The 21,486-nt window shown below is 37.4% G+C and overlaps 2 protein-coding genes across 3 annotated transcripts; one reads left to right on the top strand and one right to left on the bottom strand.

Moving 5' to 3' along the window:
• Nucleotides 1–5,309: 5,309 nt before the first annotated feature.
• On the bottom strand, nucleotides 5,310–10,582 carry trhrb (thyrotropin-releasing hormone receptor b). The gene is made up of 2 exons (XM_043217213.1): nucleotides 9,560–10,582; nucleotides 5,310–7,888 (listed from the first exon to the last, which is right to left on the bottom strand). The coding sequence occupies exons 1-2, from the start codon at nucleotides 10,331–10,333 to the stop codon at nucleotides 7,463–7,465; spliced, it is 1,200 nt and encodes a 399-aa protein (XP_043073148.1). The 5' UTR covers nucleotides 10,334–10,582; the 3' UTR covers nucleotides 5,310–7,462.
• A 7,430-nt stretch (nucleotides 10,583–18,012) lies between these two features.
• On the top strand, nucleotides 18,013–21,284 carry LOC122323461 (transmembrane protein 74). 2 transcript variants are annotated; one of them, XM_043217301.1, is made up of 2 exons: nucleotides 18,013–18,992; nucleotides 19,870–21,284. In XM_043217301.1, exon 2 carries the CDS (start codon nucleotides 19,920–19,922, stop codon nucleotides 20,772–20,774), a length of 855 nt encoding a protein of 284 aa, XP_043073236.1. In that variant the 5' UTR covers nucleotides 18,013–18,992; nucleotides 19,870–19,919; the 3' UTR covers nucleotides 20,775–21,284. The 2 variants fall into 2 exon arrangements, with proteins under 2 accessions (XP_043073236.1, XP_043073235.1); XM_043217300.1 differs by having other exon boundaries at nucleotides 18,016–18,992; nucleotides 19,843–21,284.
• The last annotated feature ends 202 nt before the right edge of the window (nucleotides 21,285–21,486 follow it).

Raw genomic sequence — 21,486 nt, 5'->3', positions numbered from 1 at the left:
AATCAGCGTTTTATTTGTATGTATACAGTATTAAGCATTATATGAGGTTGCATGCATATTTATATATATATATATATATATACACACACTTTAATTTGATAAATAGCATATATAGATAAACATATCAAATGAAAGGCTGAATAAATATGTAGAAACATTTTAACATTAATCAAACATCACCGTTTCTAAAGCAGTAAACAGAACAACCAAGCAACATATTCTTATAGTCTGTTGTGCTTTTCTTGAGTTTTGCAATTAATTTCCTTTATGTCTGTTCAGGCTATCGCATGCTTGTTTTTCACCCTGTGTTACTGCCCTTTCAGATATAATTTGTCAGGATCCATAGAGATGTGCCTGGGAGATAGATCTGTCTCAGCTGTTTTGTTTTGTGGGGTGAACCTTATTTGTTCAGGCCTCAGATTAAATCATGTGTTTGTGATTAAATTAGCCTGTGATGTTTGGATTCATTATCTGCACCAGAATCACCGGACAGCTGAGAGAATGATCTGTGAGTTCTTCTAACGCTCGTGGAGACGTCGCTTTCTGACTGCGGCGTACGTGGAAGGTCATCATCGGGTGACGTTTTTACATCAGTGTAGGCTGTTTGCAAACGCAATCGTTTATAACCGATTAATAAATTCCAAATTTTCTGTAAATATGAGCATTCATTTATATCATGCAGCCGTTTAAGCAGTAGTTTAGCTTCATTCTGATATGAAATGTCAATTTTTACAATCCAGTCAAGTCTTGATAATTAAAATCAATTGCTGATCTTTCTATTCTTACAGAATAATATACTGGTTCACTAAGAAATGTCATATTATGAACATCTAAAGGGCTTCGAATAGCTGTTCATGTTCAACTTTAACAAAATGTGATCAGTTTTCTATATTTAAGATTTCAAATTTCCCAATTTCTTGGTAAAACAATAGCATTTGACAGCTTGTACGGTTGTTGGAAAAACTAAAATTATACTGGGACTGCAAAATCTCAGAGAAATGGAAAGTGCTTTAGTGTATTTGTGTTCTTTTAGTCTTTTCAAGGCGCACTGGCGTGATTCAAAAGATTCTTTCTGTGGTAGAGAAATCTCGCTATCTTCTCAAGTGCCATCTCATGAACCTCACGAGAAAGATAAATAGGATGTTTCATAAGAACGCAGCCTTATTCTCTTTACCGTTTCCAGTCCTTCCTACCACGAACAAAGCAACCACGGCCGTCCAGAAGTAGACATTGACGTCACAAGACATTGGAAAACAGAAAAGCAGCCGCTGGAAGCAAAGGAAACGGGCTACAACATTTGCTTAAATTATTCTCCGGAACCCATTTTGGAGGTCGCTGTCTTGCGAAAAAGCAACTGCGCGCGCTGCGCGACCGCGATTGGCGCGAACTGATTTTTTTTTTTTTAATAAGCGAGCGAGCTCTCTCAGGTGTTGATATATTTATAAACCCAGCTCGTGTGCTGTTGTTTTTCCTCTTTGAATTCGGCACCTGTAGTATACGCTTTTTTCCATTCATTTATTATTACCGAACAGTCCTGAAGGAGTAAACGCTCGTCTGCAGAGTGGCGCGTGGCGAAGTGCGTCAGTAACAACACCAACAGAAATATTGATAACGTATTTATACCGAAGCATCTATAAAAATTAACCGTTAAACTGCACAAGTGTCCGACATGGCCTGAGGGCCGGTCGATATGGCATTTTGGGGATTTCTGGGATGCATCGGTTACCCTTGGACTCGTGTTTTGCTACATGTCTGTGTGTATCGGTTTCGAAACAGGTTATTTGCATGTGGAATGGCTGCATGGTTTCACTCTGAATGTGAAGTTTCAAAGGGAGGTGCTGGAGATGTTAATAAAATAATAACCTTGGTAGACAATATGCTTTATGGCGTTGTCAGCTTCAGGGACTCGCTATAAACACCAGAGCAGCTGTAAAGACTTCTGAATATGATTAAATTCCATATTTCACTCGCATTGGCGTGACAAAACAGCATTAACGTCGTACAGCCTGCCGATGTTTAAAAATAGGTTCATTTTAAAAGAACACCGTGCTTTGTAATCTAATTTATTTCTTTTAGGCAAAGCACACTATTCCAGTCAGTGTCACGTGATCCCCCCAGAAATCATTCTAATATGCTGATTTGGTGCACGGTTATTGGTGTTCCGTTATTAATAACGGTTCTTCTTAATATTACTGTCTGTAATATTGTCAATAATACCTTACTGTATTATTCTTCAAATGTATCTTCGATAACCACGATCAAAAAATCTTTGATCATACTGCGAAGGAAAAAGTATGCGAGCCCTTTTGCATTTGCTTGAATTTTTGTTTCAAGGATCACAACGCAGTCTTAAACAACGCTCTTGAAATGATCAAGAATACATTGTGCAAATATAAAAATTTGACTAAAGCCAAGTCACAGCCTAAGTGTTCTGAGATCTTTTGTTTGAGCCATGCTTTATATTAAGCAATTCTTCTTGTGGAAATTTCTGAGTGTTTTTAGAAGTGCTTATTTAAGCAGACCGTGCTTGTCTTGATATTTTATGACCAATTTACTCAGAAATCCAAGCAATCATATCCAAGAATCTTCTAGTCCAGTAGGCCTCTGAGTTATTTGGTGGTCTTTCTCGTCTAATAAATAATGTTGTTTTGTACTGATTAGCTCTGGGTTATAGAACTGCGTGTCACAATAAAGTTATTTTAGATGTGAGATGCTTTCAGAAAAGAGCGAGGGAAAAACCGTGACTTGATGAGAAAGATGAAAAGAAAGAAGCAGGGATAAATGGGGTATGAAAAGGAGATGTAATGGATGTATTAATCTCAAGAACAACTTATTTTCTGGCCTATTAATTTCAGACTGAAAATGCTGTGTAATAAAATAAGGTCTTGTTCTGTGGTAAAAAGAGAGAATGCTACTTCATCACAGGTTTTAGAGGTGACACCAAAGCCAAGTTAATAATTACAGTCCTTTTTTTCCCTGCAACTGATCACATCCATCTTTTGTGAATAATTGCATCTGGGGAGAAAAGGGGAACAATGACATTGAACAAAGCTGAGGGCTTTGGCACAGTTTTCTGTCTGATAAAATTATTTAATGTTTTAATAGCACCTTGTTGGACGTAGTCCGGCATTAATGTCCCTATGCATATGTTTTTTTTTTTTTTTTTTTACTATTGTATTTTATTTATTAATTTTTATTATCTTATTTTTTATTTTATCTCTTATATTGAATTGTTAAAATAAAAAAAAAATAAAAAAATTGATAGGGTTTGTGAAACAACTTGCAAGTCACCAAGTGAAGGGATATGACAAAATGAGGCTGTCTCTGTTCTAATGAACACAGCACACAGTGGCAGAAGGTGTGTGTCTAGGGCAGATAGGTTACAGCACAGTGATAATCATATCAAACTGAACGTTTCAAATTATGGCTCTTTCAACAAGCTTGAAAGCCGTTAGAGAGACTATAGTGAGCAATTTGCACAATTGCTGGTTGTAGGTTTATATTTAGAGCTAGTCTTTAATGAGTGTAATTTTCAGATTTTTTGAGGCTTATATATGCTTTATTGGAGCGTGTGTGGATTTCTTTTGTCCTAGATTTTGCGTTGGAATGCACAGCATGAGCTAGTTATCTACTACAGTTCTTTTTTCATTGAATCACAAATGACAAATGAAAGTGGAGAGGAAGCGAGATGACGTCAGAGTGGCTCATCATTATGGGACCCTATTTTTTTGGGGAATGCTGAGAGTGATTGTGTTGCTCAATAAAATGTCTTCTTTTGTGCACAGGGATACAGGGATCTGTCCTGTCACATCGGTTGGTGTACAGAAAGCTTAAATGTCCCCTTTTAAAAGCAACAAAATGCTTTATTTTCACTTCCACTTTTTTTTTTAAATTACATGTTTAAAGTCCAATGTTTCCACCAAGCCGACTTTATTATTATTATGTAACTGGTACTGTTACTTATAAATAACTTTCATATTTTTGGATGGTCACGTCTCTGTTTTCTTTCTGTTCTAACTGAAGACAGCCTAACAGTTTAACTTCAGAGCTTTCCAGTTTTCTTCGGTTTTTTAAAAGCCCTTATGATGCTTTTTTTTTTTTGTAGGATTAAATTTTTGTGTTTGCAGTCTACATTTCAATTTTAATTGCCACTGGATTTCAGTTTAGGTGAAGTCCAGACATCAAATGGACGGCATGCGTGATATCTGTGTTGCAGTCACGGTTGCATAAACACCGTAATGCTTTGTAATTAGGCTAAAGTCATTTTGTCTTATTTTATTCAGCGGAGTTGAATAATCTGACAATGAATTTACTTCAACTTCTCGAAGTTTAAATGATGATTGGTCCATTACTATCATTACGCAACGACACAAATTTTAAACCTGACGGGGGATATAATATTATTATATATATATATAGCTAATTAAAGGGACCAATAGAAAATGTATCGCTCGCAGGAGGTAAAATAGCCTTGACCTTTAGCATGAACAAAAAGCTAAGTTTCCAAAAGATCTGCAACAAGCAGAATAGCTTAGGCTCAATATTTAATATTTATTTAATAATCATTTAAATTCGCATATTAAATTCCCCTCTTTTAATTTACTTGTCGGTCCTATCAAATACGGCTTTTTGTATGATATAGTTTGAAAAACAATACAAACCACAATAGTTTCAGGTATGAGAGCACCGTTTTCTTTTTTCAGTTTGAATTGACCAAAACCCTACCCAGGCCTATATTGCAGACGGTCCCTTTTTAAATCCACTTAAACAGATGAACGTCTCTAGGGTATTCACCAGAATGTAATCTGATAATGCACTGGTTGTGTTTTTTCCCAAGATACAGAATGAAGGACGGATAGCACAACGTCGTATGTCATTTGCCACCTTGTGTCAAGGTGACATTGCACTAAATTAATTATATTTAATATTTGATGTGCTTTTTCCGCTGATCTCGCCAGTATAGGAAGACAGTGGTCAGTCTTTTAAATACCGTTTGTTTTTGTTTTTTTTCGTCCTTTCATCCGTTTGCCACAATGTTGAATTGCTGAGTGTTTCGCGTGAATGCCGGTACTTGGCAGTATAGCGATTTCTGAAAGTTAACTTCGTGCGGCAGTAGAAATGTGCTAGACAGAGAATAATTACATTTAAGTAGCCCAATTAGACATCAGTGCAGCATTACACAGAGCGTTATTTAGTACTGTTCGCTAAATTCATGTAAATCGGAAGATTTTCAGAAACCTCCGCTGTTGTAAGACAATGAGTTATAATGAATTGAACATAATGAGTCTTTCGTGAACCGGTACATTTATTTTATTCAGAAATATGTTTTAAAATAGATGTAGATGTAACGGCATTAATTAACCCCTGGATAATAACACAAATGCAAAATATCAATAGTTATAATATGGATGCGTTTGACTGAGTGATTCAGCATCAGGCGTATCAACGTTAATGGCAAGCATTCACCAAACTGAGACAGTAATTACAGCACAATTAAACATACTGAACAATTTATACATTTGTTTCGAGCGGAAAAGAGCTTTAAAATGATAAGCATCAACACTTCAGAACACCATCTCGGCGTGTAGATTCAAACCCATTCGTGTGACTGTATCTTCGTAAGAACCTATTTAAACTGAGTTATTTAATTCACTAAAATAGCCTATTTTTTGACACCCGGACAGCAAACCTGACTAGCTATCAAAACGGAACAGACCTTTTTTTTTTTTTTTTTTACATCAAGAACACTAAGATATTATATTCAAAACCTAAAACACGACATATTAATGCAGAATAATTGAATGCACGGTCAGTTGCGACAGAGATGAAGAAAACAAGACATTTAACCATGTACAAACCATCTTAGCTTATCGACTAGCATGAAGTTCACCAATACAATCGTATGCTGTCTACCCATTTATGATACAAGAGAATGAACAAAGGATTCATTCATCGGATGAGGAGTATTTTTAGACATTTTTTCAAACATTCATTTACTTAGTAATGTTAATAATCTTCAGTTTAAGCTCAATAAATGTTCTTTATGCTAAGTAGTTGTTAAACATAAGTAAGGCAGAGTACACACAGTGGTGTTTTGTTTTGGGGTTTTTCGGCCATTTCTCTGAAGGTTTTATCTGCATGCTTTTATCAGCCAATAGCATGAGTTTGGGGCGAGATTGTTTATTTTATATGACCAATGGCAATCAAGGGGGTGTTTGGCAACAACGTGTGAGGAAACGAGTATTATGCAGTGTTGCCAAGTCTGAATTTCCCACAGAATCGGGCTACTTTTACTGTTTTTTATGACGTGTCCACACTGCACCATTTTCAAAGTCATCGGATCACTGTAGTTTTCGCACAGCTTTCGGTTGCTGTTATGTGCACGACTGAAAATGTTACTAACAAAGTGCATATTTCACAATTTCTTGGGTCCAAATCGACAGAGCTTGCTGGTATTGTGGTCTATAACTCGTACCTGAACGTCCTGCTACCATGTATGTCGCCGTCTCATTAGTTGTAGGTTACCGCTGATTTATTTTCAGTCAGATTTCCAGCATTTTGTTTGTGATTTCGCAAAACCTGCCAGCGAGCGAAAATCGGGGGTTAAAATTTTTGCAGCGTGATCCCACCTCCCCCAGGACGTGATTTACTGAAAAAATCTGACAATACTGAAAAACAGGCTTGGAAAAAACGTAAAATTGGACCAGTTTGGAGGTAATTGATTAGCAATTAGGGTGGTTTTGTTTCGCACACCTGGCAACCCTGTCCAGCTGGTGGAGATAATGGCACATTGAGCTTTAAGAATGACTCGCCTAAAAATAATTTACATCAATGCCGTCGATGTAAAAATGTTATACCCATTTCATCTTTTGTTCATACATTTGCTTCTTCGTTCATTTGCTTATTTGCATTACCTTAACATAAAAAAGCAGCTCATTAAACTTCAAATCAAATTTTTCTTCAGTGGGATATCAGAATGCCAATGATCTTCACATATCAAAAAAATGCTATGCAGTTTGAAAGCATTTTGTATTATATAAATATATATATTTCTATACAGTGGGATGTAAACTAAGTTTACTCTTATTGAACATTCCTGAAACGACTGCAACTGCAGAATAAAGCAGTTTCAGCATTTTCCCCCCAGGGGTCTGCAGGGGGAAAAGGCCACACATTAATCACAAGGGCAATCCCTAAAGATATTTTTAGATCAATATGTACTTCAGTTTACCCCGCATTACATATGCAGTGTACTGCGATTTTAATTAAGTGGTTTGATTTCACGTTCTTTTTGGCAAGTGAACGAGACAGGAAGATAAATTCGACTGTATTGAGCATGCTTTTCTTTTAAATCAAGATAAAGTGAAACTTTCAAAGTGCTGTCCCTGCAGTTGAGTATGTATTGTTACGTCAGATATCTGGTATTCTGAGATTTATGGTGTGTGTAGCTGTAGTGAGTTTATCAGGCCTGGCTGAAAGTCTCCTTCCTAAAGTCACAGTCCTCTGGATACAGAAGCTTCTTATCAGGAAACAGCTCCTCTGTCGGTGTCAAATCGTCTATCTCGGTTGAAAAATGCCCTGTGCTTTCCACCGTTGACGTTTCCTTGGCAACACTGTAGGTTAGTGCCACACTATAGGCTGCCTTGTTGGCCTGGGCGTTTCGGCCGCAGCGGCAGAGCCTTCGGAAGGCGGCGCGGAACTTCTGAGACATGGCGTTGTAGATAAGAGGGTTGATGGCGCTGTTGAGGTAGACACATGTGCGGCAGAAGAGCAGAAACCAGGTGTCCAGGTAGGCCTCGTGCAGGAAGGAGTTCACCACCACCAGAGTACGGTACGGCATCCAGAGTACAGCAAACAGAACAACTACCACTGCCAGCATTTTTGTAACCTTTCACAGTAATCACAGTAATAGTGTTAGAAACGTGTTCTTGACATCCATCTATCTCTATAAACTGTCTATCTATCTATCTATCTAGATTGGCATCTATCTATCTATCTATCTATCTATCTATCTATCTATCTATCTATCTATCTATTTATCTAGACTGACATCAATCTATCTATCTATTTATCTAGACTGACATCTATTTATCTATCTATCTATCTATCTATCTATCTATCTATCTATCTATCTATCTGTCTATCTATCTATCTATCTATCTATCTATCTATTTATCTAGACTGACATCTATCTATCTATCTATCTATCTATTTATCTAGACTGACATCTATCTATCTATCTGTCTATCTAGACATCTATCTATCTATCTATCTATCTATCTATCTATCTATCTATCTAGACATCTATCTATCTATCATCTATCTAGACTGACATCTATCTATCTACCTATCTGTCTATCTATCTATCTATCTATCTATCTATCTATCTATCTATCTATCTATCCTGACATCTATCTATCTATCTATCTATCTATCTATCTATCTATCTATCTATCTATCTATCTATCTATCTATTTATCTAGACTGACATCAATCTATCTATCTATCTATCTATCTATCTATCTATCTATCTATCTATCTATCTATCATCTATCTATCTATCATCTATCTAGACTGACATCTATCTATCTGTCTATCTATCTATCTGTCTATCTATCTATCTATCTATCTATCTATCTATCTATCTATCTATCTATCTATCTAGACTGACATCAATCAATCTATCTATCTATCTATCTATCTATCATCTATCTATCTATCTATCTATCTATTTATCTATCTATCTATCATCTATCTAGACTGACATCTATCTATCTATCTATCTATCTATCTATCTATCTATCTATTTATCTATTTATCATCTATCTAGACTGACATCTGTCTATCTATCTGTCTATCTATCTGTCTGTCTGTCTATCTATCTATCTATCTATCTATCTATCTATCTATCTATCTATCCTGACATCTATCTATCTATCTATCTATCTATCTATCTAGACTGACATCTATTTATCTATCTAGACTGACTTCTATCTATCTATCAATCTATCTATCTATCTATCTAAACAGACCGATCTATCTATCTATCTATCTATCTATCTATCTATCTATCTATCTATCTATCTATCTGTCTGTCTGTCTGTCTATCTATCTATCTATCCTGACATCTATCTATCTATCTATCTATCTATCTAGACTGACATCTATCTAGACTGACTTCAATCTATCTATCTATCTATCTATCTATCTATCTATCTATCTATCTATCTATCTATCTAAACAGAACGATCTATCTATCTAAACAGAACGATCTATCTATCTATCTATCTATCTATCTATCTATCTATCTATCTATCTATCTCTAAAAACGGAGATCTTTCTATCTATCTGGATGGATAGATAAATGATTTACCTCATTATCATTTCATCCAACCTGAAAAAGGACTTGAAAAACGATTTAAAATGTATATAGAGCAGATTTTTTTTGCTGGATTTAATCAGTTTATTTCATTTATTTCAAAAGCAGTAAATTTTCTTTTCAAGACTATCGACTAGAGCATATGTTGTTGTTTTAATTCTGAAGGTTTTGTCGGTCTACCTGTCTTCTGGACGCCGCGGTCGTGCTGGAGCAGCGGCTGGAGTTCCTTATCTTGTTCTTCTGGGCTTTAGAGAAGTTCTCGTGCCCGTTCTTGTCTTCTTTGGGGTCCGACGGAAGAGGATTAAGAAACAGGATTCTCGCAATAAGGCCGTACAGGACAGTAGCAAGAGTGAGTGGCAGAACAAAAAAGATGCCAAAGTCGAAAAAATATATGGGTAAGTAAAGGTTTCTGGACACTTTGTAAGCGCACGTTATTATAGTCACATCTTTGTAGAGCACCTGTTGGATATCGGACAGGTAAAACCACATTACGCAGTAAAGCGACGTGAAAACCCAAACTCCGAAAATTATTTTCTTCGCGCGCGAGAGGGTGCATAAAAACTGCGCTTTGATCGGGTGGCATATAGCGATGTATCTCTCTATAGTGAACGCTGTTATGGAGCACGAGGATGCGTTGATTCCTAGATACTGGAAGTATGTGATGCACAAGCACCCCGCGTGCCCAAAAATCCACGAACCGAACAAACTGTCCGCTATGCTCGGCAGACCGGCTGCGATCAACACCATCAGGTCCGCGACAGCCAAACTGACCAGATAGCCGTTGGTCGGGGTCCGCATATGTTTGGTGGTGAGGACCACCAGGATGACCATCACGTTTCCAATTATCCCGAGAGCGCATATGAGGAAAACTACAAGGACGCTGATCGCCTTGTATTCGACGCTGCGGTCAGTCCAAGTTTCCAGAGTATCGTTGAACACCGTCAAGTTCTCCATTCTCAAAAAACCCTCCAAAGTTCTTTTAAAAAAAGTCGGATTCTGAAGGTTCAAACGCGACTCATCCTTCTTAAAACTTCGCTTGTGCCTGTTTCGCGTCTCGAAAACTAATTCATATTAATTTACAATATGAAATCGCAACGTAGATCACATAATCGATCTCCAGAGTTGATGGAAGAGACCGAAGACAGATGTGCTCTCCGCTGATGCTGTAGATCAGATGATGGATCTCCTGAACGTGGTGCTGAATTTAGACTCGCTTTGGCTGCGTGCTCAGAAAAAGGGGGCGTTTCGTGCACGCGTACAATTCAGCCAAATGAAACCTGGCATAATATTTTGAGTAGTATACACTATCTTATGACCTTGGTGAATTTATTAATCTTTATTAACGACTGCACGTGTCGATTAATACCATGTGGCACTGAAATGTGTCACACACGTTTTGATTAAAAGATAATATTTAAATCCATCAGATCTATCAGACTAAATACAGATACGTTTACATTTTTTTTATATAATAGCCTACATCTTAGTTAAATAAGCGTATAAGCTACTATTTTGTAAAAAATATAAATAAATAAATAAATAAAAAGAAAAGAATGCTCGAGCCCGTGTTGCTGTGGTTACTTTAACGCAGCATTGCAAGCGTCTATTTAGTAAACACAAAATATTACAGATGATTTATATAACCTAACTACACTCTTAAAAAATAAAAGTGGTTAAGGTTCTTCACAGCGATGCCACGGAAGAACCATGGTTTCAGAAAGAACCATTCAGTCAAAGGCCCTTGAGAGAGCCATTTCTTTCTTAACTTCTTATAAGCCGAAGAAGCTTTTTTTCGCCACAAAAATCTTTTTTAAAGGTTCTTTAGATGTTAAAAGTCCTTTATGAATCCATTTAGGTAAAAATGTTATTCTATGGCATCGTGAAGCGCCTTTATTTTAACGGCCTTATAGGCGTTCCAATGTACAACTTTCAAAAAAGTCTAATGCTTTTGGTGCTTAAACTGTCATATTTTTTCACATGCTGTGAAATTTACCAACGTCTGATTCCTACACGCATTTTATTTAATTCGCTATAATGCATGTTTATGTTTTCCAGGCATTTTTAAATAAATATTTAATAGGCTAATGGAGACTTAACTTAAATGCTTAAGCTTTTGAGTATTGATTTCTCAGCTTCTTTTTAACGTTATGAAGATTAATGCATCCGTAAATGCTAAGAAAGGATAGTTAAATTGAAAGTAAAAAGGCCTGAGGAGGCAACCGCCTTTACTTGTCACGGATCAAACGGCATTCACATAAAAGTAAAATCTTGGTACAACAAACCAGGACATTTTGACCAGAGTTCATAGAAGAAAACCGTCTCCTCTTTGGTCAAAACCTCAATTCATTTCATTTTAGGCGCACTCTGTTGGAAAGGAAATAGCTCGGCCTGTGTTATGCCGACCAAGAGATCTTTTCATCTGGCTCAGGTAGGAACTGTTTCCAGGTGACACAAGAATGACGGTGTTAATGCTCGAAACTTCTCTGAGCCGTAGGTCACTGTCTTTAATTTGACCCTTGAAATTTAATCATGTGACTTCACTGAATTATTAGCAGGTGCATGTGAGAGCAAAAGTCTGCATGGCAAATTTGAACCAATAAATCGAGCGTTATTATCCTTTCCACGTCGTTGTCGTCCCTCAGTGCATTGTCTCAGAGAACAAATAGTTAAAATAACAACATTAGCTTATGTAACATACCGTGACGTGCCTGTGACAATTCCTTTTTTTCCCCTCTTTTTTTATATATATATTTTTTTTAACTCAGCAACATTTGGCAGCTATTTTAACAGCCACGCAAGGTTTCTTTAAATCCTTATAAGAGTAATTGACTCATGTGGGACAGCACAGTTGCTCTATTATGAACATGAGAAAAGCTCTCCTCCTCACCAACTGTGGTTATGGCATACAGACAGAAGAGACCTTATCGTGCCAAGCCACTTCAGCATTTATTTAGGGGTCTGTTTCCAAGGGAAACCGAGAGAGGAGTTCACAACCCAATTAGCTGGTGGAGGGGCACCACTGGGACAATGTCGCAATTATGTAAAAAACCGATTGATCTGTGTTCTTAGATCTTTCATCAAAAAACAGCTTGAGATAAATAAATGAATTGATATTTGCTATCACGGACTGACCAGTGCTATGCGGATTAAAACTACGTCTCTCTGGTAAAATGTGTGAAGTGAAGACTACTTACAATGCAAATGATGTTTAGTGTTTGACAAAGCAGCATAATGCGCTTGGATGGAGACGTCGGGCTCCACTTTTGTGCTTTGCTGCTACCTTGTGTCAAAGGAAGGAACAGCCAATGAATCAGACCGCACACGTTTATGCAGATGTGCTAAACACATTATTGCAAAAAAAAAAAAGAAAACATAATTTATGTCATATTTCACAAAATACTTTGTTTTAATGCTTCTGTTCAGCTATACGTCATATATATACTTTATAAACTCGTGATTTAATGATTTAAAAATCATATGAGGTTTTTGCAACAATTAGTGAAAGTGGAAGTAATTCCAAAAATTATTTTAACACTTTGATTAGAGCCACTGGGCGTCACGCTCATCTAACGTGACAAACTGCCAGTGAATCAAGAAATTGCTTTCTGTTTCGTAATAAAAATGTTTAAAAAAGAAACATACGCATAAGGGAATGCTGAATTCATTTCTTAAAAAAATAAATAATACCTCACTTTTCTCGTTTGTCATCTCCTTAATGATATTGTGACATAATCCAGGAAGTGACATCATATTGGAATGAGAACGACAGGATTTGAGGAATTATGTTATGTTTTCTGTAGATTTTTGTTTTCTAATTTCAAAATACCCCTTTCTATTTGATAACACTGAGAAGCAGCAATCGATTTTAAAGTGTGTGTAAACTCTAGGTGTTGAGCTTGCAAAATGCTTAAAATTCACAAAAAGCTCTTGCCAAAATGTACATCTTAAAATGAACAATTCAGATTGCTCTCTCGGGTACTCAGTGGGTAAAATGTCTGTGTTATCTTTAAATGCTTTTATCTAAAGTGATTTACAAATGAGGGATACCATAAGCAGTTTGTCATAAGAGTCAACAATATTCAGAGTAAGCATAGTTTAGGCGTAAACTAGATTAGTATATGGTGCGATGCATAAAAAGGAGAGAGGGAAAAAATTATAACTGATAGTATAAATTATATTGTGTCTTTTAATTACACAGTCCTACCTACTGTATGTATTTATTATCTGAATTATTTCCCTCCCATACCCTTATTTGCCTTTTTTGATCATGATTGGTAGTTTGTAAAGTCGTCTGATAGTTCTGGCAATATTTTCTTCAAGTGAGCATATTTTCTATTTACCTTCCAGAGATGATCTTGATGATCCAATTACTGCTGTTTTAATGTTAAAGTTTCAGTTAGAAATACATAATACTAAATATTGAATTTTAAATTATATTATCGCACTTATTCCAAATTCACGTTCTTATTACATTGCTGCTTTACTCCCATAGCCGAATATGTTACTGTTCCTATAATTCAGCAGCCGTCGGCTGGGTTGTAAAACCGGTCCGAGTGTATCGAGTAGGTGCTGGAGTTAAAGGCTTTTTTAAGGGCCATTTCCTAGAGAAATAAGCGAAGACAAAAGCAGAGAGCCAGTGGCTGTATGGTCTTGCAGAGTCCCGCCAGAGTCATGACTCAAGGCCAGGCATTAACAGCACTCTCTGTTTCAACCCTTTTCCTTTCTAAGGGAAACCCTGAGGGCTTGTAAAATAAAAGAACCGCTCCGCAGCCTCATAACCAAACCTTTGCACACCAAGCTAAAGCAACAAGAAATGCACTTGATGATCATGTAGCCTACCTTATCGTCGTCTAACTAAAGTTTATGTTATTGAGCTGGGGATGCACATAATGAACAAACGCTCGAGCAACAGAGCAGACTGTGTTCGTGTTCGTTCTGAAAACTTCGCACAATAAATCCAAACGCTCGCACTAAAATGGAAATTTAAACTAACTGAACTTTCAAACCGAATATAATATGTCTCATTATACATATTATAATACACTGTACCTGACATAAAAAAATGTGTAGTTGGTTCAATTTAAACTATGTGCTGCATCCACTTGAATGGACCCACAACAGTCATTAAATGTGTGCTTTAATGTGTGTGTGTGTGTGTGTGTTTGTGTGGGGTTATTTGGCAACCCAGCACTGGGTAAATACCGGACAGAACACATGCTTTGGTTATTTTGTTTAAATGTTTTTTTGTTTGTTAGTTTTTTCTTAAATCGACTAACTGCTAGCTTAAAATAGAAATGTAAAATGTAAAATAAAAATCACACGCAGAAATGCTAGAGGCAATAGCAATAATCAGATATTAAACAACACATGGACAAAATACACAACAAGTTATATTTATTTGGGCGAATATAGCATAGTTTGCAATATTACTTTTAAACTCTTTTGCAAACATATTTTAAGATTAAATTATATTAAACTCAGTACTATAAAATCCATGTTGCGTGACGCAAGGCAAAAAGTGTTCCGTATCTCGTCCTTATGTTGCGTCGCGTAAAAAACAATATAATTTACAAAACAGTAAAGACTGAATTGCATAAAATGTATACAAACTTCTATCTCGATCTTGATGGCACTGAGAACCGCTCTGTCCTGTAGAGGACGCAAAAAGCCCACACTCTGATTGAAACTAACAGCTGGGTTGTTTTGTCAGAAACAAGCTTAACCCAGTGGTTGGGTATATAAGATAACCCAACATTAAAAACGACCCAGCACCTGGGTAAAAAAAAAAAAAAATTATATATGCAATAAATAAAATAAATTAAAATTATATATATGCAATAAAATTGTCAGACAAGTTGAACCCAACAAGTTGAGCCTAAAAAAAAACACCTGTGTAAAAATATTAAAAACAACCCATTCAAATTACCAAATAGATTGAACCTAGCATTTTATATTAAAAAAATTACCCAGCATTTTTTAGAGCTATGCACATATACATGAAAAGATAACATACTCCTCCTAGTGGCCTATGAGTAAAGTATACTGTATATTATTAGAAATTAAGGTTGCACTTTATTTTAAGGTATTCTTGTTGCAGTGTATTTATACATTTATGTACTGAGTAATATTAATCAGCTACTATCTTGTTAGAGTTAGGATTAGGGTTTGTTTTCCGGTTACTTGCATGCAATTATGCATTATTATTATTATTATTATAGTTAGTAGGCTACATGAAACGTGTAACAAGGGCACTGTAAAATAAAATGTTACCGAAATTAAATAACTAGGTAATTTTTGCATAATAATAAATAAAATGGGAATGATACAAAACCATATATAATGATAGGTGTGAAAAAAACAGTGCTTTATGTATATACTGAAAATGTAACTTTTCATTACTCGAAAATTATTCTGCACATGCTCTCTGACAAAATCTGACTGAGCAAATCTTACAGAAAACCCTCATGGACATGGTTTGGGCACATTTTATGTTACTTCCCAAGCAAACCCGCTACTTCATTTAGAAAATTGCAAAGGATTCTAGAACAAGAACTAATTTTAATGAGCCTGCACCTGTAGGAGAACTTTTGCATAAGAACCTATTCTGCATAAATAAATATGCGCACTGTACAAAACTATTAGCGATGCATGTAGCGTACTTCAGACTACTCGTGGCTCTTTGGGTTAGGGTAGGCCTACAGTGAATGTGTCTTGTCTTATCAGTCTCAAATCCGTCATAACAAATATTTTTCAGAAACAAAAAAATCAGGGCATGCCCACAATATCTTTCTGAAAACCTCCAGCGTGTGTCTTCCCATGGTGAGAGACACACACACACACACACACACACACACACGTATCTGGTGATGTCAAAACTTTCCAGAGACTAAAGGTCGCTTTTGTGCGTATGTCCCTTACGAACAGAAGGGCTGCAGTCTTAAATGTCTCACGCTGGCTCCTCCATAGCTATTCTTAGCCGTGCTCCGTTACAGGCCCTATTACAGAAAAGATCCATCAGCAGAAATGCCACATCAGACGCCGGCAGATAAACAAAACACACAACGCAGTGGGAAATAAAGTGTCACATCTTACTCTTACAAGTTCCAAACAATCCTTAGGTTTATGCTCTCAAATACGATGTAACTGACAGTAGCTGCTAGATATAAAATTCTCTGTCTGGTTGAAAAGTGTCAAGCGTATGATAAGTTTCATATTCTGAGAGACAATTCCACGTTTCATACTGTGCGCAGATGGCAAACATGTTTTTGTCGATGTTCTGTAAAATGATTATTCTTAGATCAAATAAATAATCTGAACTATAACCCCCTCCCCCCTTAAAAAGTTTTCTTGGATCGCTTGCAAGCTTTCAGCAATTAATGCTGCTTTTCCTTTATGAACAATCATAATTCACGCTGAAAATTTTCTGGCCATGCTCCCAGTATGCACTGGGACATTAATACGGTTGCATTGTTTGCCAATTTTGTGTACAGTTCCCTCACTTTCTCACAAATGGATCCTCTGCAACGAATGGGTGCCGTCAGAATGAGAGTCCGAACAGCTGATAAAAACATCACGACTCCAGTCCATCATTTAATGTCCTGTGAAGTAAAAGGCTTAGGACGTTAAATACATTTTTAGCTTCAAATTGTAGCTTCCAGCTAATGCTGCCATGAAAAACAAGCAGTAACAGCCTAAACAGCTCTGAACAATATGCTTCTGGTTTTTGACGTAAGTATTTCCACTGGATGAAGAGTCAATATGGATAATGCACTCACATTTTAGCCTGAAGCATTGGTTTAATGGTTTTACCAAACGCATCACTTTTCACTTTTTCAAGGTGCAGTCGACCAAATGAAGTTACAGTGATGTTTTTATCAGCTGTTTGACACCCATTCGCCGCAGAGCGTCCATGTGATGTAGCACTGAATTTCTCCACGCAAAAGTTTGTTTCGTTTTTCTTCTCTGGGTGTTCATGTGATCACGGTTGTCGAAAACGCGAGATGAAGCTCTTGCTGTAATGCCCGCTTGTGTGCGCGAACAATAGCACGCTGTTCTACGATGTTCACGCTTTGTCGACTGAACTGTGAGCATTGCAGCTCTCATGGCTGATTTTGAACGGAGGCCATCTCAGCTGTCACTTATGGAGACATCTCAGTGCGCTTGCTGCTCCTTTCTCGAGTCATCTTAATGCAATGTGTAGCCCATGGTAGAGAGAGACCTAAGATCTGAACACACAGGGGGCAAATTCTCATAAATGTCAATTTCACAGTTTACGCTCTAGTAATGTTCCAGCCTCTAGAGCGCGGCGGTGTCTTTCATGTGTTTTAACCAGCTGATGTCACCAGTCTTGTTTAATTCAGTGCGCTTGCAGAATGTTGCATTAGTACACGTTGAGCTTTCGCTGAGAAATCAGCGAGGCGCGCTCTGATTATGACCTATGGCCACCTAAACATACGCTACACTGGCTGGCATCATGTCAGTGAACAGCAAGGGTCATCACGGGCTTCTGAAGTCATGTGCTTGTTCAGAAAAAAATACATGACTTATCGCAATTCACCACAGCCATTCTGATGAACTGTCATAAAGTGCGTATATAATGCATAGGCGTTCATGTATGTTATTTTTGACGTTGCCTCTGGATGTCACATCGTTGTTCTTTAATTGTTTTGTGTTTTGTAATGCACTGTAAAAAGTGGCATCCTGCAGTTGTTGCCTTAAAGAGCTACTTCCCCTATTTTTGCCATGAAATGGTTTCGTTATAAATTAATGTATTTACATTGATTAAATGGTATTAGTATTTTTTTATGGCTTGAATGAAATCAACTAATTTATCTTAAAATCTGTTATATCTGGTTCCTTTGTTAACAACGTACCCCACGTACCGTGACAACATGACCCTCTATATGCCAAAATGGTTGAAATGGACTTTTCTGGACCACGACAAAAAGTCTCGCATCTATACAAAAAGAGTACAACAAACCAAAAATATATATTCTGTGTAAAAAGTGAGTTCTCTAATCTGCAGATTTTAAGAATCGTTTTTGGCAATAACATTGGAAACAACTTTTTAAAGTCAATGCTTTAAGGTCTGCGCCAGGAATTGACAATAAAAAATATTCATAAGAAACATTGAGCATAAAATGCGTGACAACTAGCCCCGGTCTCTATAATGCGTGCAGGGTTTTTTTGCACGAAGACTCAATCTTAAGGTATAGGTCTTATTGATGTGTCATGAAAAAGCAATAAAAGACTCTAAATTGTATTTTTCAGGAATGTATTAATGATGTTTATTTCTGGGATAATTAATTTAGGACACAGCTTGGGCACGCAATCTGTATAGGGCGCGTCGCACACATAAATTTGACGAGGAGAACAGCGTGAAAGTGTTTGATCAGACTTCATTTCCCCCCCGACACTAGTAAACCTCCCTCTCTTCTCTTCCCTCCTCTCCACCTCTCCTCCTCGTCTCTCCTCGTCTGAGCTGCTCGTCTTAGAGGCTCGCGGAGCGTCGAGGCGACCTGAGCGCGGCGCGCGGGTGGAACGGAACGAGCTTCGCTTAATTAACGGAGCGCGAGCCCTGCAGGAATGCCAGCGAGGCGCTGCTTTCGAGAAGGTAGGCGATGCCTTTATTTTCTGTAAGTTTAAGGTGACAAAAAGACGGCAAAACAGCTGAGACATAACACAGGCAACATCTTTTTCCGAGTGCTTTTCATGCTGACTACTTTTTTTGAGGCTGAAAACCAGGAAACGCTTCACTGTTCTGCTCGGTGCTGGTGTTTAGGCGTTTAGCCCTTGAGATTAATAATGGCAAGTATCGCTGATTGGTTAAAACGCACTTTTAGGAACATCGCGGTAAAGAAAATGTCACTAAATCCTAATGACGATAATCAAAAGTAATTATTCACCCTTTAGCTGAAAATATTTCCTCTACTTCAATTTTGTCAATATCGCCGATCAATTTTTACGCCGAATCCTGAAGCGGAATCTCTAATGTAACTTTAATGTAATATTAATACGCATTATTTGCTGCCTCGAATTAAAGTAGTTTAGAAATGTACCGTTTAACGTATTTGTAAACAATGTAAATGTCAAGTATAATCAGTGCTGTCAAACATTTTGACATTTCAAATATCGTGCGTAAATGTATTATAAAAAACGTATAAAACATAACGGATAGCGTTGTGCAAAATCTAACCTATACATCTTTTCATCTATATCTTTTTCTGTACAATATAACTACACTGAAACGTGTTGCAACCTCTTCCATCTGGTCAGATATTTCTCTCTCTCTCTCTCTCTCTCTCTCTCTCTCTCTCTCTCTCTCTCTCTCTCTCTCTCTCTCTCTCTGCTATAGATGTTATATATAAAAGTAAACAATGAAACCTGATAGTTTTGGCATTAACATTTTGACATTTTTTTCTTCCAAATATTTTTAAATGAAATGGTTTCATTGCCTGTTATAGATTGCTGTCTTCCTCGTCATACTGCAGGGATGCTACAGCCAGCATGCTATGAGACGATCATATGAATAGAAGTTCAAATGGCAGATCTTAAAGTCCTCTTTTGTGGTCAAGACGCTGTCCAGACCGATCACCTTGAATGGTCCCTAAAACACCAGCAAAGTCATCATTCAGTGTGTGCAGATGAAAGGGCCCTTTCCAATGAAGAGTGCTGCCAGGCATATCTGGAGGAGAATGTTAATGAGGCGAACAGGCTTTCAGAACCATGGACAGCGACGCTGCCAATTGGACGACTCTGCAAACTCAATGAATGGGGATTTGACGAAGAAGTTGAGGTATGTTACGATGAGCAGTACGAAACAGCTTTTCCCGGTGTGGCTGACTTTACTGACCACAAAGACGGTCAGTTGTTAGCAGAGGAGACCAACTATGATAACTTCAGTTGGAATTCTTCCAAAGATCTCCAAGAAGGCGGCCCAGAGTGCTCCCTGCTGTCTGTTGACGATTTCATGGTGGATTCATCGGAAAAGTCGGTGGATTATGGATTTATAGGTGCTGTTACCTTTCTAGTTACTGGGATTTCCTTGGTTGTCATCTCCTACACGGTCCCACGTGACGTCAAAGTAAATCCCGATACCGTTTCTGCCCGGGAGATGGAGCGGTTGGAGAGAGAGAACGCCCGGGTGGGTGCTCACCTGGACAGGTGTGTGATTGCAGGACTGTGCCTCCTCACACTCGGTGGTGTGGTACTGTCAACCCTGTTGATGATCTCCATGTATAAAGGGGAGATGATCAGGAGACAAGCATTTGCTTACTCCAAGCACCAAGCCAGACTCTACGGCTCCATGAATTTTAGAAGTGGCGCAAGCCCGACCGGTGCTCCTTCGCTTTTGTCTCTCGATGAGGATGAAGGTCCTGTTGAAGTTTTAAATTGAAGCTGAGATCACCATTTTGACTTGTTATCTCCGTATGTTCAATATGTTCAAAGTAGCTTTGTGAGGATGACACTGTAAAACACAGTTTATAATGCTTAAACAACAAAATCGTTAATGTAGTAACATCTAAATTTACCTTCAAAGTGCTAAATTACTACTAAGTTCAAGTCAAATAAACTTGACTACAATGACTAAACTTTAAGGATCCGATCAGGATAAAATTCTACACTTTTTGCATCGCATTTAATGGACAAAATGTAACATACCAACATGGGCATGAGTCCTGTTTATGTGAAAAAATATATTTGTGTGAGATTGTGCACATTTCCTAAACATATGTTCGTGTAAATATACAGCATGCTTTACAAGTGCAGTTATACAAGCCTCGGTTTTTTGAGTATGCAAATTTTTGCTGTCATAGGATCATTTGACTAACTTGCCAAATGTAAATTCTTTGTGTCATATTTAGCCAGTCTTCACATTGGAAAAGAAAAAGGCTTTTTTCTTCGTTTTTTTGGCTTGGCTTGGCAGTCTATGTCTGATAGCTGACTTAATCATCAGTCATTGTATGAAAACCTCTCTCCAATCAGGAGGGATGGAGATTTATTCCAATCACTGAAGCCACTCAAATCTATATATTTGCATTTACATTTGCATAAAAATACACACGATAAACAGCTTTGCAACAGCACAGGTAATGTGAACGCGCACC

This window comes from Puntigrus tetrazona, chromosome 19 (genome assembly GCF_018831695.1).
Source record: "Puntigrus tetrazona isolate hp1 chromosome 19, ASM1883169v1, whole genome shotgun sequence".
NCBI lineage: Eukaryota > Metazoa > Chordata > Actinopteri > Cypriniformes > Cyprinidae > Puntigrus > Puntigrus tetrazona.
The sequence above is the reverse complement of the archived record's forward strand: the minus strand, read 5'-3'. Positions and strand labels throughout refer to the sequence as shown.